The sequence below is a fragment of the Microcebus murinus genome, chromosome 16, assembly GCF_040939455.1.
Source record: "Microcebus murinus isolate Inina chromosome 16, M.murinus_Inina_mat1.0, whole genome shotgun sequence".
Taxonomy (NCBI): domain Eukaryota; kingdom Metazoa; phylum Chordata; class Mammalia; order Primates; family Cheirogaleidae; genus Microcebus; species Microcebus murinus.
In genome coordinates, this window is record NC_134119.1 from 72,210,167 (window position 1) to 72,232,137 (window position 21,971).

The 21,971-nt window shown below is 55.0% G+C and overlaps 2 protein-coding genes across 4 annotated transcripts; both read left to right on the plus strand.

The window, feature by feature from the left end:
• The first annotated feature begins 4,048 nt into the window (after nt 1-4,048).
• Nucleotides 4,049-11,339, plus strand: LOC105864500 (zinc finger protein 324A). Of its 2 annotated transcripts, none has more exons than XM_075993326.1 (4): nt 4,049-4,127; nt 5,948-6,074; nt 6,470-6,586; nt 7,778-11,339. In XM_075993326.1, the coding sequence occupies exons 2-4, from the start codon at nt 5,954-5,956 to the stop codon at nt 9,157-9,159; spliced, it is 1,620 nt and encodes a 539-aa protein (XP_075849441.1). In that variant the 5' UTR covers nt 4,049-4,127; nt 5,948-5,953; the 3' UTR covers nt 9,160-11,339. The 2 variants fall into 2 exon arrangements, with proteins under 2 accessions (XP_075849441.1, XP_075849442.1); XM_075993327.1 differs by lacking the exon at nt 4,049-4,127 and adding an exon at nt 4,550-4,648.
• Nucleotides 11,340-13,875: 2,536 nt separating this feature from the next.
• Nucleotides 13,876-21,971, plus strand: ZNF446 (zinc finger protein 446). Of its 2 annotated transcripts, none has more exons than XM_012752420.3 (7): nt 13,876-14,286; nt 15,375-15,756; nt 15,833-16,034; nt 16,341-16,435; nt 18,939-19,023; nt 19,262-19,339; nt 19,448-21,971. In XM_012752420.3, exons 2-7 carry the CDS (start codon nt 15,415-15,417, stop codon nt 19,999-20,001), a joined length of 1,356 nt encoding a protein of 451 aa, XP_012607874.1. In that variant the 5' UTR covers nt 13,876-14,286; nt 15,375-15,414; the 3' UTR covers nt 20,002-21,971. The 2 variants fall into 2 exon arrangements, with proteins under 2 accessions (XP_012607874.1, XP_012607872.1); XM_012752418.3 differs by having other exon boundaries at nt 13,880-14,286; nt 19,259-19,339.

Sequence of the window (21,971 nt, forward strand, 5' to 3'; positions counted from 1 at the left end):
GGCACTCTGGGAGGTCCAGACAGGAGGACATTTTAAATTTACAATAGGCGCCTGCTAGGATGTTTTAAGATGCTTTAAATTTAAGAATAGGCACCTGCTAGGATGCTCAGTTAAGACATTTTGGATTTATAATAGGCATCTGCCAGGATGCTTGAGTTAAGACAGGGGCTTCTTATCTTTTAGGTGATGTTAATGCCATACCAGAATCATGTCAGGAAGTAAACCACTGCTTCGTTTGGTTAACAAAAGCTGCTTAGTGGGAATTTACCCTTTGTCAGCCTAACCCTGCTGGCCTCCTTACCATTTGCCAGCCTAACCCAGCTGGCCTCCTTAGGAAGGAGTTTTTAGCAAAAAAATTAGAGTTCAGTCCTCATTTCCGAAGAATGGAAAAACAAGCACCACATATACTCACCAGCAAATTGGTATTAACTGAACAGCACCTAAGTGGTCACATAGGTACTACAGTAATAGGGTATTGGGCAGGTGGGAGGGGGGCAGGTATATACATATATAATGAGTGAGATGTGCACCATCTGGGGGATGGTCATGCTGGAGACTCAGACTTGTGGGGGGGAGGAGAGGAAATAGGCATGTATTGAAACCTTAAAATCTGTACCCCCATAATATGCTGAAATTAAAAAAAAATTATTTTACAGAATTTGGCTTCATCTCCATTGACATTGTTATTTTTCTTTCAAACCCAAACCATTGAATTCTGAATATATCAAGCAATAAGCACATCTCTAAATATTAAGCAATTAACATTCACCTATATCTGAGTAATTACACAGTTAGAAGGATAATGTTAAAATAGAGAGTTCAAGAAGTTAGGCCAGGCCCAGTGTTTCACGCCTATCATCCTAACACTCTGGGAGGCTGAGGCTGTGGATAGCTCAAGGTCTGTGTTCCAGACCAGCCTGAGCAAGAGCAAGACCCCATCTCTGCTAAAAATAGAAGGAAATTATATTGACAACTAAAAATATATAGAGAAAAAATTAGCCAGGCATGGTGGTGCATGCCTGTAGTCCCAGCTACTGGGGAGGCTGAGGCAGGAGGATCGCTTGAGCCCAGGAGTTTGAGGTTGCTGTGAGCTAGGCTGACGCCACGGCACTCTAGCCCAGGCAACAGAGTGAGACTCTGTCTCAAAAACAAAACAAGACAAAACAAAACAAACCTGTCTTAACAGCCAAGAAATAATGGCTAATACGTACTGACAGTTTAGTAAATCCTGGGCATTACATTTTGCACTTAAACCTTTATTCTGTTTAAACTTCTGAACAGCCCTGCAGACAAGTCCTCGAAATTGACAGGTGGTTAAAGGTACAGACCCTGGAGCTAGACTCTGTAGGTTCACATCCCACCCTGGTTGAGAATTATCTCTGTGCTGTAAGGCAAGTGCTTGGATTTTGCTAGTAATAAAACCCACAAACAATCACATGTCTTCACTAATTATATGTGAAAGGACATACAGCAGTGCCGAAGACAAACTGGCATCTTGCAATTATTTACTGCTCTATCTGTTTTACAGATAAGGACACAGGAGCTTAACCAGAGGTCTGACCAGGTTGGCTAGAGTTCAATCACCTTCCTTTTGGGACCCCTCACCAACCCCAGTGAAATCTTGTGCAGGGTGGGGATTTGAGCCAAGCAGATGGCGCTACTGTGGGTACAGAGAAAACTTTTTGGTATTTTTATTTCATGACTAATCCATTAAATTATGAATCTATCAAACATGTAGCATTTCTCTAAATATTAAACAGTTCACATTTGCCTAGGGTAAAATAATTACATATTAGAAGCATAATTTTATTTTTATTTATATATATTTTTCTGAGACAGAGTCTCGCTTTGTTGCCCAGGCTAGAGTGAGTGCCGTGGCATCAGCCTAGCTCACAGCAACCTCAAACTCCTGGGCTCAAGCAATCCTCCTGCCTCAGCCTCCCGAGTAGCTGGGACTACAGGCATGCGCCAACATGCCCGGCTAATTTTTTCTATATATATATTAGTTGGCCAATTGATTTCTTTCTATTTATAGTAGAGATGGGGTCTCGCTCTCGCTCAGGCTGGTTTCGAACTCCTGACCTCGAGCAATCTGTCCGCCTCGGCCTCCCAGAGTGCTAGGATTACAGGCGTGAGCCACCGCGCCCAGCCTAGAAGCATAATTTTAAAATAAAGAGTATACGGGCCAGAATCAAGGTACACACCTGTACTCCCAGAAGGTTGGGAGGCTGAAGTGTGGGGGGAGGAAATCGCTTCAGGGCAGGAGTTTGAGACAAGCCTGGGCAAACTGGTGAGACCCTCCTCTCTATAAAATAATAATTAAAAAAATTACCAGGGAGTCTGAGGGTTGCCTGCAGTCCTAGATACTAGGGACACTGAGGTAGGAAAATCACTTAAGCCAAGGAGTTGAAGGTTACAGTGAATTATGAATGCCCCCTGGCACTCCACCATGGGATACAGAGCCAGACTCTGTCTCAAAAGGAAAAAACAAAACAAAACCAAAAAAGAATTCAATTGCTTCCAAACATTCAAACACTGACTAAAATGTTAATAATGCCTCTAAACAAAATTTGACTCAATCACAAAATTAAGACCTGGGCCGGGCGTGGTGGCTCACACCTGTAATCCTAGCACTCTGGGAGGCTGAGGCGAGAGGATCATTTGAGCTCAGGAGTTTGAGACCAGCCTGAGCAAGAGCGAGATCCCGGCTGTACTAAAAAAATAGAAAGAAATTAGCTGGACAACTAAAAAAGAAAAAATATAGATATACATATATATATATATATATAATTTTCCGGGCATGGTGGCGCGTGCCTGTGGTCCCAGCTACTCGGAGGCTGAGGCAGGAGGATCGATTGAGCCCAGGAGTTTGAGGTTGCTGTGAGCCAGGCTGACGCCACGGCACTCTAGGCCAGGCAACAGAGCCAGACTCTGTCTCAAACGAACAAACAAAAACAACAAAAAAATTAAGACCTGGGTGTCCTTAAATTCTTTCAAAGCAGGCAAAACGTACATACAAACATTCCAAAATTGATGAGCTCTCTTGCGCTACAAGGATTTACAAGCAGTATCAAATCTGTGCACAGTCATAGTTGGCAGTAGATAGATAGTTATGCGTGGAGGGAGGTCTAGAGGGAGGGAACCAAAACAAATTAAGCCACTTGACACATGAGGACTGTCTAAGGACCCTAAAAACTAGGCCATCACAGTGCAGCAACAAAGAAAAAATACCTTTTCTTCTCTTCCAAAAACAGGGTTAATTTACAGTGACCGTGTCCTGCCTTTAGTTTTCATGTGTCACACTCAGAACGGTGGGGGGCGGGGGGAATCCATATTGTAATGTGTGGGGCAAGGCAAGGACTACAGAATCTCTTAAGCACAAGCAAGACTAAGAAAGTACCTTCTGCGGGATCCAAGCTTACAAGGAAAACGGATGGTTTGGGCAACTGTCCAAGAACAACCTCAGACTCGAGAACAACGTGGGCTTTGGGACTGGCAATTCTTGGGGTAGGGGTCGCGAAACTGATACTAAACTTCCCCAGGACACAGACCCACAGAGAGGTCAAATCGCCGGCCCGCGGCCGTAAGAGGGGAGCTGGGATGTGAAGCCAGAGCTCCAGGCTGACGCTCCTGCGCCCTTTAACTCGCCCTTCCCGGGACGTCTCCGCCGCTGTGAGCCTGGCCTCGGTTGCTTCTGGAACCTCCGCAGTTCCCGCTTGCGCACCTCCGGGGTTTAGTCTCGGGCGCCGCGCGAGCAGACGCAGGGAACCCCGAACGCGGGACGACCACCGGGCAACTCCTCCCACGCGTCGGGGCCCGTGGGACCCGCGGTGCAGTCGCAGGACACCCATTTCCCACGCGCGGCCGGGCGATGCTAGGCCGTTGCCATGGAGATCGGTAATGGAGCCGCCTATACGCCGGAGAAACTACAACACCCAGAAGGCCCCGCGCGAGCGCAGCGGCGCGCATTGGGCCGCTGAGAGGCTAGAGGGCTGGACTTCCGGCGTGTGGGACTGTCACTTCACTGCCGGGCTTCAGACCACACCGGCTATCCTCGCAGGGGCAGGCGGGGTCGGGGCCGGTTGTCTAGGAGGTCCTGGGGGCCAGAGGCGGGGCCGGCGAGGAAGGTACTAGCGAAGGGCCGCTTCGTGCCCCCGCCCGTGCACGCGTCGTGACCGCCGGCCGATGGCCCCGCCCCCCGAGCCTCGGTTTCTCCGAGTGTAGCGTGGGCGGCCTGTGGGGCTGTCGGGCCGGGAGCCGCAGCCACGTGCTCTCCCGCCCCCGCGGCAGCCGCCGACGCCGCGTCCGGGTCGTCGATCGCCTTGGACTGTCGGGGAGACTGAGGCCCGCAGCCGGCTGGGGGGCTGCGCGCGGGCAACGGCGGAGCCCGAGCCGCCCCGGTCTCCGCCCTCCCAACCGCAGGATCCGGCGGCGGCGGCGCTGACAGGCCGGGCGCCGGCGAGTCGAGGGGCCCTCCTCGCGTGGACCTCGCCCCGCTGCGGGAGCGACTCTGCCTGGACGGCCTCCCCGGGCTCTTTTCCTTCTCGCTGTCCCGGGGCGGGCGGAGGGGTGCGGCCCAAGCCCCGGCGTCCGCGTCGGAGAGGCGGGCACGTGTGTGACCCCGACTTCTGGCCCCCACGCGAGTGAGGTAGTGAAGGAAGCTCCAGGGGAGGCCCGCACGTACAAAAGCTGGGAGGGGAAACTGAGCCTGGGTGGTTCTGGGACGAGCGTCCTCTGCGTGGAGCTTGGCGGGAGGAGATGTGTGTTCCTGAAATGGCAGGCTGGGGGACTGGGGCTTACCGGAGGGCGTCGAGAGCCAGGGAAGGTTTTGAACAGAATCAAGCATCCTCTAGTTGGGATTTCAAAAACCCATACCGCCGTTTGCTGCGTGGGGGCGTCGGTGTGAAGGGAAGAGGCTACTGCCACAGTCCGGTGCGCGGTGATGGCGCCGGGACCAGATGGGGCGGCGGTGGGCGGAGGCGATTGAGTTCCGGCTGCGTCTGCTGATGCGTCAGGTGTGGGGTGTGAGCGAGTGTTGTGACTGAAGAGCCGGCCCGTGTTCTTCAGCCTGAGCACCTAGAAAACTGGAGCTGCCGGAGACAGAAAGGAGAATTTGAAGCGAAAGCAGCTTTCTTTCAGGGGAACGATAAGGAGTCTGGGAAGTCCCAGAGTGGAGGAGTCACTGGACCTCACGTTGTTGGTGTTCTGGGCCAAAACAGTGGCTAGGAATTGGACTGAGGAGGGGGTGATCTCATGGACTGGGCCAGGGATGGGCAGTTAGGGCTTGAAGGTGAGAAGTGTGCCTGGGGGTGCCCGGGGCTGTCAGGGCAAGTATGTGGCAGGGGTTAGGGAGGGGAGGGTGGCCGCAGAGTGGAAAGAAATTGAGGGGGCGCTGCTGGGAAGGAAGGAAGGGATTGACTCCTGTGTGTTCACCAGGTCCTTGGGGCCACTGCCGTGTGGTGGCTGGTAGGGATCATTCAGTCCCTCAGGCTGGAGGAGCAGCCTGGAACTGCCAGGCAAGCGCAACAGAGGGGTGTCCCAGGGAGGCATGCCTTGGGGGTCCATAGCTGGGACTTAGACAGTTGCTTCTTACTAGAGCATGTCTGGGGAGGCTCCTGAGTGCTCATGCTGAGTTACTAGTGGACACCTGGGGTTGCCCTTGGTGGCAGCCAGCCCAGGACCCAGGGTTTGCTCTGACTTGCTTATGCAGAGTGGCCACTGGGGAAGCCAAGGTGGCATATGTGAGCCAGACAGGGAGGGTGGAGGGAGGGGCCCAGACAGGTGAAGGAAGTGCCATCTGAAGACAGCCCTGGGGCAGAACCCAGGGAAGGAGGATGAGTGGCCAAGGGACATCAGGGAAGGTAACCATCGGAGGGCAGCTTGGTCCTGGGTCACACAGCTTAGTAAGGCTTAGACCTTGTATATCTCCCCGTGCTTGCTGTTGTAGGGACCGATGGCCTTCGAGGATGTGGCCGTGTACTTCTCCCAGGAGGAGTGGGGGCTCCTGGACACAGCGCAGAGGGCCCTGTACCGCCATGTGATGCTGGAAAACTTCGCACTTGTGGCCTCACTGGGTAAGGCCCTGGGTCCTCTGTGGAAAGCACAGCTGGTGGTAGGCCATACCAGGACGGCACCCTCATGTCCCTGGCGGCCGGTGAGCAGACCCATACCTCTGGCCTGGACCCCAGAGACATGCAGTCTGGATGGCTCAACCACTCACCGTGTCCCTCTGGCTGTGGCCTCTCCATGCCTGGGCTCAGTCCCCTTCCTCTGGAGCTGGGGACACAGTTGCTGCTCCCGGGACCCATGTCCTGTTCCTGTCAGCCCTTTGCCATGATACCATCTTCAGGTCCTCCTGGTTGCACAGATGACATCATCTTTTTCCATGAAGCCCTGACTCCTGCCCTCTGTTGGGAGGTGGGTGCTCCTGAGCTGAGGCTGGCCTCTCACCTGCTCCTCCTCCTCAAAGGGCTCTCCACCTCCCGACCTCGTGTGGTCGTCCAACTTGAGCGTGGTGAGGAGCCCTGGATTCCCAGTGGGATGACCTGGACCCTGGCCGGGAACACCCACAGGAGGCACAACCCCGGTGAGTGGGAGCTCAGGGTGGGTGAACTCGGGACCAACCTGTGTCCAAGCGTCTGGACCCCCTTCCTGGCCCCCCAGACACACCCTCCTCTCCTGGAGGCTGCAGCCTTAGCTGCCCTTGAAGGAAGAGCTTTAAGGGCACAGGAGCTGGGTTCACACAGAAGGTCGCCCCAGGCCATGCTGAGACCTGCTCAGAGTCCTACATTCAGCTAGACTGTGTGGCCTCAAACCCTCCACGTGTAGCTGCCACATTTGTGGGGTCAGTGCTTCTCCTCTTTGTTCACCTGTTTGTGTTCATCAAGTGGTTTTTTTTTTTTTTGAGACAGAGTCTCACTTTGTTGTCCAGGCTAGAGTGAGTGCCGTGGCGTCAGCCTAGCTCACAGCAACCTCAGACTCCTGAGCTCAAGTGATCCTACTGCCTCAGCCTCCCACATAGCTGGAACTACAGGCATGCGCCACCATGCCCGGCTGATTTTTTCTATGTATATTAGTTGGCCAATTAATTTCTTTCTATTTATAGTAGAGACGGGGTCTCGCTCTTGCTCAGGCTGGTCTCCTGACCTTGGAGCTCCTGACCTTGAGCGATCCACCCGCCTCAGCCTCCCAGAGTGCTAGGATTACAGGCGTGAGCCACCGCCCCCGGCCATCAAGTGTTTCTTGTGAGCAGGCCCATTCCAGGTACTGTAGACCCAGCCTCGGCCAGGACGCTCCTGGTCCTGCCCTCGTGGGGCCGACTGGGCCAGGGAGAGGCAGTGGGTAAGCAGGAATCGTGAGTACAGTCTACCGTGTTAGATGGAGGTCAGTGCAAGGAGCAAAAGCAGGCTGGGGAGGGGGTGCCTGAGAGAGGAGCACTGGGGAGCAGGGAGCGAGCCCTGGGAAGGGGAGGAGCAGCCCGCGCAGAGGCGTGGGTGGCATACGGCAGCTGCTCAGTTTTCCTCACCCCCACCTGCGAGTGTCCCTGGGCTGGTGCCTAGATGGTGGGAGCCCCTGACACAGTGAGCGCCACACTTGGCAGGGCAGATGCTTTCCTAGGTCCCACACCACCTCCCGCACAGTGGGAGAGCCCTCGGCCTCTGCTTTTGCCCTAAGCTTCTACTCCCCGCCCGTGGGGTCCCTCTTACCTGCCACTCAGCCTGCCTTGGTCACCTCCTGGTCAGGATATCCCACGTAACCACCGTTTCTCTGCCTTCAGGCTCCTGGTGTTTGGCAGAGGATAGAGATGTTTCTGGAGAAGCAGCATCGCCAGGGGCCTTACCGGGTAGCCCCCCTGGAATGGCTACTAGGGTCTTCCCTGTTGTTGGTGCCTGCCACAGTGCAAAAAGCCTGGAGGGACAGTGGGGTGCTTCCCCATCACAGGAGCGAAAACCCACGGGGGTGTCGATGATCTACTGGGAGAGGCTCTTGCTCGGCTCGGGCACCGGCCAGGCAAGCGTTAGCCTGCGGCTGACGTCCCCGCTGAGGCCTCTCGAGGGCGGCGGGTCCATGGAGAAGGCCCGCACAGGCCGCCCTCTGCCAGGGATGCAGCCCACGGTGCCCAAGCGGCGGAAGCCATACGTGGGGAACGCCCCTGGGAGAGCCTTCCGGAGCGTCCCTGACGTGGCGTCTGTTAGCACTAGGCAGGAGCACGGCATGAGCGTGGCTTGGCGTGAGCCTCAGAGACTCCCCAGCGACCAGGGGCCCCGAACCTGGGAGGAACTGGGCGAGGCTCCCCACGCTGGCCCTGGCCTCCCGGGAGAGAAGCCTTTCGAATGCAGGGCGTGCAGCAAAGTGTTCGTGAAGAGCTCAGACCTCCTCAAGCACCTGCGCACCCACACCGGGGAGCGGCCCTACGAGTGTGCCCAGTGCGGCAAGGCCTTCAGCCAGACGTCGCACCTGACGCAGCACCAGCGCATCCACAGTGGCGAGACGCCCTACGCGTGCACCGCGTGCGGCAAGGCCTTCAGGCACAGCTCCTCGCTGGTGCGGCACCAGCGCATCCACACGGCCGAGAAGTCCTTCCGCTGCGGCGAGTGCGGCAAGGCCTTCAGCCACGGCTCCAACCTCAGCCAGCACCGCAAGATCCACGCGGGCGGGCGGCCCTACGCCTGTGGGCAGTGCGGCCGCCGCTTCTGCCGCAACTCTCACCTCATCCAGCACGAGCGAACGCACACGGGGGAGAAGCCCTACGCCTGCGCGCTGTGCGGTGCTGCCTTCAGCCAGGGCTCCTCGCTGTTTAAGCACCAGCGTGTACACACTGGGGAGAAGCCCTTCTCCTGCGCGCAGTGTGGCCGGGCCTTCAGCCACAGCTCCAACCTCACACAGCACCAGCTGCTGCACACTGGGGAGCGGCCCTTCCGCTGCGCAGACTGCGGCAAGGCCTTCGCTAAGGGCGCTGTGCTGCTGAGCCACCAGCGCATCCACACCGGGGAGAAGCCCTTTGTGTGTGCACAGTGCGGGCGCGCCTTCCGGGAGCGCCCGGCCCTCTTCCACCACCAGAGGATCCATACTGGGGAGAAGGCTGTGCGTCGCCCTAGGGCCAACCTGCATACCCGGGTCCAGCCTCCATCGGGGTCATCATCAGAGCTGCAGTGTTAAAGGCAGCTGAAGCCTGAAGCCAGAGCCCCGCCCTTCTCTGGCCTTCTTTGAGTCCCTGCCACAGCTTTAGGGCCCATATCGTCTACAAATTGAAAGCAGGGTGAAGCTGTGTGCGTTTGAATCGAGGAGGGAGATCCTTTAGCTTTCATTCCACTTGCATTTGGTGACAGAATTTGCCACCTAAGCCCCAGCTTACACCTCCATCCCCAAAGAGGTCACACTGAAGAAAGATCAGGAGTAGGACACAGCAGCTGGGACTCTGGCAGGCCAAGACTGTAGCAGAACCAGTGGGAGGGCAACAGGAGCAGCCCTGCACCTTGGTGACACCTCACGTGTATTATGATAGTGGCTGCGAAGGTGAGGAGGGGAAATGCGGGCATGCGAGGGCAGGGAGGGCCAGAGAAACTTCTGATGTCTGCACACAAACTGGCCACAGGACAGATGCTTGGGACATTCGCCTCAGGCCTCAATTCAACCAAGGTTTCCTGCATGCCAGCCTAGGAGAAAATAGGTCATAGGCCAGTGGCATCAGGTTGGTGGCCTTGGGTAAGTGGCTGGGTTCTCAGTTTCAGCTTTCTCCTCCGGGAGAAAGAAATAAGTTTTAGTCCCTGAACGCCATTTTGGCAGACACTCGTGATAGTCAACACATGTTTGCTGCAAGCTCCTGCTCTGAGTGCTGGTTAGTTTCTCCTATACCCCTGTGAGGGGGCTTCTGTGGCTGGCATCCCTACTTCGAAGTGAGGAAACTGAGGCATGCAGAAGGGAGGAGAATTGCCCATGGCAGACAGCAGAGCCAGGACTGAAACTCAGGTGGACTGGCCAAGCATCACATCTGGGGCTGTGCTCTAGCCTGCCAGGTGTGAGGGCCTGGCCTGGCTCCCCACACATAGCCAACTTGGGCTGTGGAAGCCTCAGAGGAAGATGTGACTCTCAGCTTTGGAAACACAGATCCAGGGAGATGGTTCTCCAGTGGTGCTTGTACACATTCTCATCAAAGTCTCAGCATTGGCCACGTTCTGTCACTGACTCTTGTTACCAAATTTGACCTTACCAGGAGGCTTTCCATGTGAGGTGATGATAATAACTTCAGAGGAGAAAAAAGGGCTGCTCATTTTTGCTGTGGTTGATAGTGACACACCCTCCTGTTCTTCTTTCTCAATTGGTGGGTGGGCAGAGTGCTGAATTGGAAGGACTTGCCATTACCTAAGGCCATGTGTGACACCCTCCTAAAGTCTATCCCCCACCCCAATGTAATAACCCCAAATGGTACGGACAGAAGTTGGAGTCATAGGCCCAGTTTGCTTCCTGTGGCCTGTAGCATACCAGGCTCCAACCCCACATGGCATGTTACTTGCTAGGAAATTAATGGCCTTTTGCCTGGAAAAGGGTGACTAGCATTTACAACTTGAAATAGACATTGTAATTTTTGCCCAGCAATGTGGACCTCCATAGCCTTGTCCTCTCCTGACTCCAGGGCCCGGTTCAGATTTAATAAGAGTTTAAAGAGGCTCTATGATAAAAGTTCTTTTTATACACTTGTGTGAACAACCTGACACCAATTTCACTATAATATAATGCAGATGATATTGAACATATACAAACATCAAGGTGTCATTGTCACAGAGGTTCAGGATCTTTCCTTCAACCTGGGGCACCTGAAGAGGCCACTGGGGGCCTGTGAAGGACTTGGCTGCCTGTATCCTCTTTTAGGTGGTATATGCGGGGAGGGGACATCCAGTCACTTGTGTTAAGTGAGCAAGGTTGGGCTTTCCCCAAGTAGCAGCTGTGCTGGGCGATGAGCCTTCCTTGCCCTGGACATGGGAGCGTGGCAGGTGAGGAATCCAAGACAGGGCTGTGTGCTGCCTGCTGCTGAGGCAGAGGGTGTGGCTATGTGTGGTGACCCTGAAAGTTGACTCCAGCACAGTGAGCACTGCATCTCATGGTCTCTAAAACCTTATATCTATCCCCCATGCGCAGAGGACAAACTCAATTCCCACCCACCTGGGGAGCCAGAGTCATCTTTTTTTATTTTTTTACAATTAAAAAAAATTTTTTTGTTGTTGTTGAGACAGTGTCTCACTCTGTTGCCTGGGCTAGAGTGCTATGGCTTCAGCCTAGCTCACAACAACCTCAAACTCCTGGGCTCGTACCTGCCACCTACCTGGCTAATTTTTTTCTATTTTTCGTTGTTTGGCTAATTTCTTTCTTTCTTTCCTTCCTTCCTTCCTTCCTTCCTTCCTTCCTTCCTTCCTTCCTTCCTTCCTTCCTTCCTTCCTTCCTTCCTCCCTTCCTCCCTTCCTCCCTTCCTTCCTCCCTTCCTTCCTTTTCTCCCTCCCTTCCTTCCTTTTCTCCCTCCCTTCCTTTTCTCCCTCCCTTCCTTTTCTCCCTCCCTTCCTTCCTTCCTTTCCTCCCTCCCTTCCTTTCTTCCCTCCCTCCCTCCCTTCCTTTCCTCCCTCCCTCCCTCCCTCCCTCCCTCCCTCCCTCCCTCCCTCCCTCCCTCCCTCCCTCCCTCCCTCCCTCCCTCCCTCCCTCCCTCCCTCCCTTCCTTCCTTCCTTCCTTCCTTCCTTCCTTCCTTCCTTCCTTCCTTCCTTCATCTTATTCTGTTGCCCAGGCTAGAGTGCCGTGGTGTCAGCTTAGCTCACAGCAACCTCAAACTCCTGGGCTCAAGCAATCCTTCTGCCTCAGCCTCCTAAGTAGCTGATATTACAGACATGCGCCACAATGCCCGGTTAATTTATTTCTATATATTTTTAGTTGTCCAATTAATTTGTTTCTACTTATAGTAGAGACGGGGTCTCGCTCTTGCTCAGGCTGATCTCGAACTCCTGAGCTCAAGCAATCCTCCTGTCTCGGCCTCCCAGAGTGCTAGGATTACAGGTGTGAGCCACCGCACCTAGCCCAGACCCATCTTCTGCCACCTGAACTTTCCAAGTTCCTCCAAGGAGGAGGGCATGTAGGACCCAGTTCCCCAGTACCCTGCAATGGTGGGTCCCCTGAGCTGGACCTGCTGATAACCTATGGGCCTCTGACCCACTGTCCAGCACTCTTAGTTGTACCAACTCTATAGAGCTGTGAAATGCAGACAAACCACTCACCCTGCCTGCCAAAGGACTCTTCAAGGAAGCCCATAGGACTCAGCAGCAAAGGCATCTGTGAAACAAGTGGATACCCAGAAAATGAAATGAAATATTTTCTGGGTTTAGACAAATGCTCCTGGAGCTGTTTCTGGCCTGACCCCCCTGACCCTTCAGGCTGTGTTCAATGCCCTATCCTGCCTTCTCAAACTCTCACATCTCTGCTTGTGCCCCTGTTGGCCTTCAGCTCCTCTACCCTCTTTGAATCTGCTTCTGCCAATACAAAGTACTGGTCAGTGGCCCCCAACCTTGGCTCCTGTCTTCCCCCATGTCTCGGCCCCTCAGTTGGACTCCCCAGCTTCCCCCACCCAGACACAAAGCTGTTAATTCATGCTGAACAGGCCGTGACTGCAAAAGTGTGCCTGGGCTTCTGGGTCAAAAGATCACATAGAACAAATACATCTCACCCGGCTCTGAAATCCACTTAAACCACCAAGAGTAGTGTTTAAAACATAAACCCACAAGTATGAGAATGGTGAAAGAACTCACCAGCAATGGCATTCTGAAGCTAGAAGTGGATGGGGAGCTGTCACTAATGATGGAATGCCAAATATTTCAGCAGTTACTGGCAGAACTCTAGAAGGCAGGGAACCAGCAGCCCAGGGAGAGATCTGTAACAAAGCTGCCTGGGCAGGACACCTACTTGAGAAGCCCTTAAAGCCTCAGTGCTTTCCCCACCTGGTGAAGGGTGACAGAGTTGTTTCTGGAGAATCTGCAGTTCCAGAGAAACGACCTAACCACTTCCAAAACAGCACACCTTGAAGCCACTGGGAAGCACAGAGTTGATAAGCCCCACCCACGTACATGCTCAGAGCTTCCAATGCTTGTTTAAGACCACTGCTGTTCATCCGGAGCAGGCAGCTAGGGATTCCCAGGTAGCAGAAGAAACCAAACCAGACAGGTAAATGCGATTTAGGATTAAACAAGTAAGTCGTGGTTCATTCAACCACTTGGTGTGTGGAAGCTCACTGACCCCACCCGACAGTCAGATTTGAAAGCAATAACGTCACCTATTGGGAGAAACTAAATAAGTAAAGGTCACCCTGTCTGGTTCTGCTCCCCAAAGCAAATAAAAGGTAAACAAATGGTAGAGCTCGTCCATAGCCTGGACACAAACCTCCACCGCTCACATTGCAGGATCGGTATATGAAGACATGTCAGAGACCGAGGGTATAACCATGAGACAGTTAACCTCATCAATAAATGGGTCCCGCCAGAGTCGCTGTTGTCCTGCATGTCTGCAGGGCGCCTAACGGAGGTCGAATGAAGAACCTCCTCGCAGAAGTCCCCAGAGGTGGCAGAGAAAGCCCAGGTTCATGCTGCCCTTCCGCACCGCACCACGCCTCCTCCCTAGACCACCTGGAAGCGAGTGCCGGCGGAACTACACGACACAAGGGGACACGGCGCCACCACTTCCCGCCCCTGGGGAGGGCAGGGCGACGCTCCTGCGGACGCCACGGCAACGGCTGTGGGGGGGGGCGGATGCGCCCTAGCTGTTACCCAGAGGACGGCTGGGCGGTGGCGAAGATTGCGCTAGGGGAGGGGCCGGGGCGGGGCGCAGGCTCTGATTGGCCAAGTGATCATGCTCTTCCCCGCCCCTCACCTCTCTTGCCCGCTGTGCACATGCGCAGGAGTTTAACGCGGTGTGTCCCGTTAAACTCCTGGGTGAGTCCCGGGGCTCTGGCGCAAAGGAAGAGCAGCTGCCACAGAAGGGAGGGAGCCCCCAGGACTGCGACACTGCGGATTCCTCTGAGGGGAACGATGCACCTCCCAGGCGTGAGAGGCCTCTGAAAACGCGCGTCCGCTTGCCGAGGCTGCGCCTTTCCTTGCTTGCTGAGGCTCATGGGAAATGCAGTTCAATGCGCGGGGGCGTTGCCTTCGGAGAAGGCGCGGGATTGGCCAGGCCTTGTCTTCAAGGCCACGAGCGGGGGCGCGGGGGTGTGGCGGTGCCACTTCGCGAAAGCAGTCTCGCGCGCTGACGCCGCTATTGAGGTAAGCCCGGGCCTGGCTGGGTAGGGCGCGGCTTTTCCCATCCCCTTGTCGGGTTTGGGGCCGCCTCTGGGGCCTGGCGGGCTCCTCCTCCTTGCGCTCTGGAGAGCCCGCCTACCTTCCAACGTGCCCTGCGCGTCCCCACCTCTGAGCCTTTGCACAGGCCTTTCCTCCAGTCCTGACGCCGTTCCCTCTTCCCTGTCCCCTATACCTCGTCTCCGGGCCTGGTACTCTTAGAAGACCTTCTCCTTCCTTTCCCTTGTTGGGAGACAGATCCTAAAGTTCTAGGGTGCCTTGGATAAGTCCAGAGTAGGGCCTGGTCTGGCTTGTCTGACAGGCCCTCAGGTGGGCGTGTTTCACTCCAGACCCTCTTCAAGGGTTTCGATACTGTGACCACCCCACGACTCCACGCAACGTGTGGCTCAGTTTTTCTTGGCTTTTATTTTGATTTTTACATGCGTGGGCCCAAGCAGTGCTAGTCATCCATGGTGTGGTCAACCAAGCACTGTCTCTTGGAGTCCACATCAGGTCCGTGAGTGCATGTATTCCTTCAGCCCCTGCCCTACCCTGGTGTGGACGTGCCCCGTGCCCCACTTCAGTCAACATGTCTCAGAGTTTGTGGTGACAGGCATTCCTCCATATAACCCAGTCTGGTTCTGCTTTCTACCTACTGACCCCTCTACCCTCGGGGCTCCCATTCACCCTGGACCATGTCCCACCTGCCCACTCCCCTGCCTTCTCTGCTGGGCACTGTCTATAGCTCCTCAGCCTCACCCTAGAAGCCTGTGATGACTCCCCTTGCCCACCTCTTCACCATCATCTCCCAACAGTCTCCTGTTTGCAATTTCCTAGAAGTTTCCACTCAACTGTTTTCAATTTCCTAGACGTTCCCTGGACACCTTGTCTCCAGGCATTTGTCCCTAAAGCTTCTTCCTGCTCTCAGTTCCTGTCAGTGTTCAGCTCTTGTCACCCCTCCCTCCATAAAGCTTTCCAGTCCTCCCCTACTCCCAGCCTCATTGTCTATTTTGTTCTGGCCTTGGCTCCCTGGACTGGGCCTCTTGGCTGATACCCTGACTCCTCCTTTTCTATAGGTCCATCTTTATAGCTCCAAGAAGACCCTTTTGAACAAGAATGCCATCCCCTCTGGGTCCCCCATGCCTATCCCTCATGGACTCTGAGATCACCTTTGAGGAGCCTGAGGCTGCACGCCTGCGCTTCCGGGGGTTCTGCTACCAGGAGGTGGCAGGTCCCCGAGAGGCGCTGGCCCAGCTAAGAGACCTGTGTCGCCAGTGGCTGCGGCCCGAGGCCCACTCCAAGGAACAGATGCTGGAGATGCTGGTGCTGGAGCAGTTCTTGGGCACACTGCCCCCTGAGATCCAGGCCTGGGTTCGAGGTCAGCAGCCAGACAGCCCCGAGGAGGCTGCTGCCCTGGTCGAGAGGCTGCAGCATGACCCTGGGCAGCTGTTGGGCTGGGTGAGTATGGCAGGCACTGGCTTCTTGGAGGGACCGACCAAAGCTAGAGCCCCTGTGATTTGCCTCTTCTCCTCAGATCACAGCTCACATCCTGAAGCGGGAGGTGCTCCCTGCAGCCCAGAAGACAGAGGAATTCTCGAGGAGCTCTCATCCCTCAGGGACAGTGGAGTCCCCTGGAGCAGCCCCTGGGGAGGGTCCACAGAACACCAGGATAGAGAGGTCCACCCAGCTCAGCTGCAGTGTGAAGGAGGAGCCCGATGCTGATGGGCAAGAAATAGGTGCGGCCGGGGATGAGGAGCTCCTGGAGGAAGTGTGGAAATCCCTGGCTAGGCGTGGGAGTCCTGGGAGAGGTTGTTATCAGGGCTAGAATACCTGAAATAAATGTGGTTGTCCTCAGCTTGGGTGGGGACCTGGGAGGGACTGCAGAGCTGGGTCCCTGTGAAGCAGGAGCAAAGGACTGGCTGCCCACTCTGTCTTTGTGACAGAGGACGATCAAGGCCGCAGCAATAACACCAGCTTCTTGTCCACCTTGGCTCACCTGGGCAGCCCCTGACACTTCCCTTCCTGTTTGCCCTACTTTCCAGCACCCTCCAACACCCCCCTTTCAGTACAGTCCCCTGAGGGGCACCTTGGACACCAGGAACCAGATCCCATGTCCTTCCACCAACCCAGGATTCAGGTAAGCAGCCCCATGTGGGAAGTGTATGCCTCAGGTCTGGGAGGGGAATGTCCCTGTGGCTGCCCTCTGCCCTGTGGTTTTTCTTACTCACTGGCTAATGGCTCTTTGCTGCCCAGAAGTAGAGGCAGTAGCAATGATACCCCCGACAGGACCTGGGACAGAGGGACAGATTGGTGGTCTAGCTTATCATTGGCAAGGATTTGGGCCTCAGGCCATGGAAACCTGGTTTAGAGTGGCTAGAACGGCCATGGAAACCTGGTTTAGAGTGGCTAGAACAGCCATGGAAACCTGGTTTAGAGTGGCTAGAACAGCCATGGAAACCTGGTTTAGAGTGGCTAGAACGGCCATGGAAACCTGGTTTAGAGTGGCTAGAACGGCCATGGAAACCTGGTTTAGAGTGGCTAGAGTGGCCATGGAAACCTGGTTTAGAGTGGCTAGAGTGGCCATGGAAACCTGGTTTAGAGTGGCTAGAGTGGCCATGGAAACCTGGTTTAGAGTGGCTAGAGTGGCCATGGAAACCTGGTTTAGAGTGGCTAGAACGGCCATGGAAACCTGGTTTAGAGTGGCTAGAACGGCCATGGAAACCTGGTTTAGAGTGGCTAGAATGGCCATGGAAACCTGGTTTAGAGTGGCTAGAACGGCCATGGAAACCTGGTTTAGAGTGGCTAGAACGGCCATGGAAACCTGGTTTAGAGTGGCTAGAACGGCCATGGAAACCTGGTTTAGAGTGGCTAGAACGGCCATGGAAACCTGGTTTAGAGTGGCTAGAACGGCCATGGAAACCTGGTTTAGAGTGGCTAGAGTGGCCATGGAAACCTGGTTTAGAGTGGCTAGAACGGCCATGGAAACCTGGTTTAGAGTGGCTAGAACGGCCATGGAAACCTGGTTTAGAGTGGCTAGAATGGCCATGGAAACCTGGTTTAGAGTGGCTAGAACGGCCATGGAAACCTGGTTTAGAGTGGCTAGAGTGGCCATGGAAACCTGGTTTAGAGTGGCTAGAGTGGCCATGGAAACCTGGTTTAGAGTGGCTAGAACGGCCATGGAAACCTGGTTTAGAGTGGCTAGAACGGCCATGGAAACCTGGTTTAGAGTGGCTAGAATGGCCATGGAAACCTGGTTTAGAGTGGCTAGAACGGCCATGGAAACCTGGTTTAGAGTGGCTAGAGTGGCCATGGAAACCTGGTTTAGAGTGGCTAGAACGGCCATGGAAACCTGGTTTAGAGTGGCTAGAACGGCCATGGAAACCTGGTTTAGAGTGGCTAGAACGGCCATGGAAACCTGGTTTAGAGTGGCTAGAGTGGCCATGGAAACCTGGTTTAGAGTGGCTAGAACGGCCATGGAAACCTGGTTTAGAGTGGCTAGAACGGCCATGGAAACCTGGTTTAGAGTGGCTAGAACGGCCATGGAAACCTGGTTTAGAGTGGCTAGAACGGCCATGGAAACCTGGTTTAGAGTGGCTAGAACGGCCATGGAAACCTGGTTTAGAGTGGCTAGAACGGCCATGGAAACCTGGTTTAGAGTGGCTAGAACGGCCATGGAAACCTGGTTTAGAGTGGCTAGAGTGGCCATGGAAACCTGGTTTAGAGTGGCTAGAACGGCCATGGAAACCTGGTTTAGAGTGGCTAGAACTTGTGGGCTTGGGTTCATCACTTCCAGAGAAGTTAGTCGAGAGGTTTGCTGCTCCTGGAGGTCCTAGGCTGGCACCTGGAGGTTCGAACTTTTGTGTGTAAGTGGGAAAGGACAAGATGACCAGCTGTGGCATGACTCCCCCTACACCTGAGACCAGAATGGAGACTCTTTCCTGGGAAATGCCCGAAGTTCCTTCTATCCTGTGGCTTTCCTCAAAGGGCAATCTGCTGGGCCTAGAAGCTCAGCTCAAACGCCCTGCTACCTGGAGCACTTGGCTCTTAAGTGTTGGTAATGGAGTCTTGTCCTCTCCTAGTTCCTCTGCTGCTCAACGTCTCAACCAGTAGAATTGCTAGTTGTGACATGTTTTGAGGCTGAGAAGTCTCTCTAGGCTCCCTCTTTGGCCTCATAGCACAGTCAGAAACATGATGCAGGGTCGACAGGATGCACTCTCCCCAGTGTTGTCACTTCCCTCCAGTCAGCACCATCTCTAGCTGTGGCTCCTTGGGGCTGCCACCTCTCTGTCCCTGGACCTGCTTCAGCTTGTCTTTCTGGATTATTTTTCCCAGCCCAGGAAAGCCCCAGATGAGTACATTCTTTGGTAAAGCCATTTGGGTTCTTGCTGTACTGCCAAGGTCACGTTCTCTCAGTGGGGTGGGACAGCTGACGGCTGTGAGTGCTGGCGGCGTTGGTCAGGTGATCTGAAGGAGGACCCCAACACTCACAGACACCCATCTCAGCTTCATCCTTAGCCTCTCCCAGCAGATGAGACTTAGGTAACCTGCTCGCTCCCCCAGGTAATGAGTAAGGATGTGACCACCGGGTGGGGCGGGGCAGGGAGTGGACTGGCACCTGCCGTGATGGGCTGTGTCTGCAGGAGGAGTGGGGGTTGCTGGACCCGTCACAGAAGGAGCTGTACTGGGACACGATGCTGGAGAAGTACGGCACAGTAGTCTCTCTGGGTGAGGATCTGGCCTACCCCTCCCCTCTCCTTTGATGCACGCACCGCTGGGGGCTGGCCTTTGTGGGGCTGGGCATCTGCGGTACCAGCCTGTCCTGTGTGTGCCTCCCAGTGCTTGGCCCTGTTCTCCCTCCTTCCTGGGGGGCACCCTTGTCACTCCCTGGAGCCCCCACTCCACCCCTCCTTTGTGCCAGCCCCCAGCCATGCCTAGTGCCTGACTGTGCTCCCTACACCAGCAGGGTTGCCGACCCCACAGCTGCAGCCAGTGCGGGCCCAGCCTGAGCCCAGGACTGAGGTCTGCAGAATCCTTTGCCCAGGTGAGTGCCCCTCCTTGTGGGGAGCTTATGCCACCTCACAAGCCTGAGTGGGGTGGGCCCGTGACACGGGTACCAAGACTCAGCTGAGTGCACCCCTCCTTCCCCCAGGAGATGAGAGCGAGGTTCCTCCGGGCTGCCCAGAGGCCCAGCTACCCCGGCGCCAGGGGCCTGTGTCTTGGGAGGGTCTGTCTGGGGCCGCTCCAACTGCTCCGTCGATGGGCCTGGGGACCCCACCAGTGCATCCCCCACCCACACCCCCAGAGGCTGGGGAGCCTGGTGCGCCTGCCAGGAAGCCCTATACGTGCGAGCAGTGTGGCCTCGACTTCGACTGGAAGTCGGTGTTTGTCATCCACCACCGGACGCATGCAGGCGGGCAGAGCGCGCAGGCCTGGGCCCTGGGCACCGGGGGCGATGCGGAGAATTCGCTGCAGTTTCCCCTGGAACATGCTGCTTCGCGCCTCCCCTTGCGGTCATTGGTGGGGCCCAGGAGCTATGTCTGTGAGGAGTGCGGGCACAGCTTCAGCTGGAAGTCGCAGCTGGTTATCCACCGGAAGAACCATGCTGGCCAGCGGCGCCACTTTTGCAGTGACTGCGGCCGCAGCTTTGACTGGAAATCCCAGCTGGTCATCCACAGAAAGAGCCACCAGGCTGAGGCCATGTGAACACCTGGACAGGGCAGCCCTGCCCTGGGCCTCAGAGTTTTCACGGCCTGGATGCCAGCCCCTGTGGCATCAGGATGTGCCTCAGTCCAGGAGATTCTGAAGGCAGCAGGGGCCTCTGGAGTGAACGGTGGTCCAAGCAGGTCCCCTGCCCCGGCCTCCCCCAAAAGAACTGGGTGTAAGAAAAAGAAGCTGCTCCTTCCCTTCTTGCCCTTGTCTTCCTGAATGAGGTCTGGGTTCAAGTCCTAGGCTAACTAATGACGATGGCCCCAGGCTGCCAAGCCCCAGGACCCCTTGCTTGTGACATGGTTCAGGCTGACAACACTGTCTACTCCTGGGACCCCATTGCTGTTCCTGCTTGCAGTGGCTGGGCCTGAGGTCTCAGTTTGGAAGGCAGTAGAAAGCCCAGGAAAGCACATCTGGCTTCTGTTCGTCCTGCTTCATGTGACCCTTGACCTCTATGTGTGTGTTAGATTTTTAACATAAGTTCCATTTTTTTTTTTTTTTTTTTGAGACAGAGTCTCACTTTCTTGCCCAGGATAGAGTGAGTGCCGTGGCGTCAGCCTGGCTCACAGCAACCTCAATCTCCTGGGCTCAGGGATCCTACTGCCTCAGCCTCCCTAGTAGCTGGGACTACAGGCATGCGCCACCATGCCCGGCTAATTTTTTTTTTATATATATATTTTTTTAGTTGGTCAATTAATTTCTTTCTATATTTTGGTAGAGGCGGGGTCTTGCTCAGGCTGGTTTTGAACTCCTGACCTCGAGCAATCCGCCCGCCTCAGCCTCCCAGAGTGCTAGGATTACAGGCGTGAGCCACCGCGCCCGGCAAGTTCCATTTTTATAATGGGGAGTTTTTGAATAAGAATCCTGGTTTCTGGCTTCTGCTGGTCAGAAGAAAAGCAGTGTGCTCTTTCTTCCCAGCAGCTGGAGTCAGGAGGCAGCTAAGCCCAGAAGGGCCATCCCTCCTGTGGCCAAGGTGCCCAGGCCGGCCTCCCTTTTTCCCTGGCCACCCATGTCACTCACCAGCTTCTCTGGACTTTGAACTCTTGAGCTTGGGTTTGAGTGGAAAGAAAGGGGATTTCCTTTCCAAGCATGGATGGGCAAGGGTGACTACCGAGAAGAGGGCCGCACACAGGTATCGCTGAGGCCATGTACACCTCCAGGTCAGGGCTGCATCCCAACAAGGTCAGTTGGTTATGTAGCAGGAGGGCAAAGGGTCAGCTCTGTGGTATCCAAGGAGGTTGTTTTTTGGTTTTCTTTTTTTTTTTAAGAGACAGGGTCTCGCTCTGTTGCCCAGGAAGGAGTGCAATAGCGTGATAATAGCTCACTGCAGCCTGGAACTCTTGGGCTCATGTGATCCTCCCGCTTCAATCTCCCGAGTAGCTAGTATTACAAGTGTGTGCCACCATGTCCAGCTGCCCAGGGAGATCCATCTGGATCTCTGGGCAGTCACTGAGGACTCACCAATGCACTGTATTAATTTCCTATTGCTGCTCTAACATGTTGCTGCTTGCAACAACATGGATTTATTCTTTTACAGGTTTGAAGGTCAGAACTCAAATTGGTATCCCTGGGCTAAAATCAAGGTTTCAACAAGGCTGGTTCCTCCTGGAGGCTCTAGAAGATAACCCATATCATTACCTTCCCCAGCTTCTAGAGGACACCCACATTCCTTTGTGGTTCCTTCATCCTCAAAACCAGCAATAGGTGGTCAAGTCTTAGGCTGCCAGCTCCCTGGCTCTGGTCCTCCTGCCTCCTCTTAAGGACCTGGTGATATACCTAGGGCCCACCTAATACCCATGATACTCTCCCCATCTCAAGATCCCTAATCACATCTTGTCCCCTCCCCTCACCGTACTTTTTAAAAAAATTTATTGGCCGGGTGCAGTGGCTCACACCTGTAATCCTAGCACTCTGGGAGGCTGAGGTGGGCAGATTGCTCGAGGTCAGGAGTTCAAAACCAGCCTGAG

What these genes read in the sequence shown, in the direction of transcription:
- LOC105864500 (XM_075993326.1), top strand. Translation starts at nt 5,954, where the DNA reads ATGGCCTTCGAGGATGTGGCCGTGTACTTCTCCCAGGAGGAGTGGGGG. An exon ending in CGCACTTGTGGCCTCACTGG is followed by an intron (nt 6,075 to 6,469) that starts GTAAGGCCCTGG and finishes TCCTCCTCAAAG; the next exon opens with GGCTCTCCACCTCCCGACCT. An exon ending in CCACAGGAGGCACAACCCCG is followed by an intron (nt 6,587 to 7,777) that starts GTGAGTGGGAGC and finishes CTCTGCCTTCAG; the next exon opens with GCTCCTGGTGTTTGGCAGAG.
- ZNF446 (XM_012752418.3), top strand. Translation starts at nt 15,415, where the DNA reads ATGCCATCCCCTCTGGGTCCCCCATGCCTATCCCTCATGGACTCTGAG. An exon ending in TCCACCAACCCAGGATTCAG is followed by an intron (nt 16,436 to 18,938) that starts GTAAGCAGCCCC and finishes CTGTGTCTGCAG; the next exon opens with GAGGAGTGGGGGTTGCTGGA. An exon ending in CGGCACAGTAGTCTCTCTGG is followed by an intron (nt 19,024 to 19,258) that starts GTGAGGATCTGG and finishes TCCCTACACCAG; the next exon opens with CAGGGTTGCCGACCCCACAG.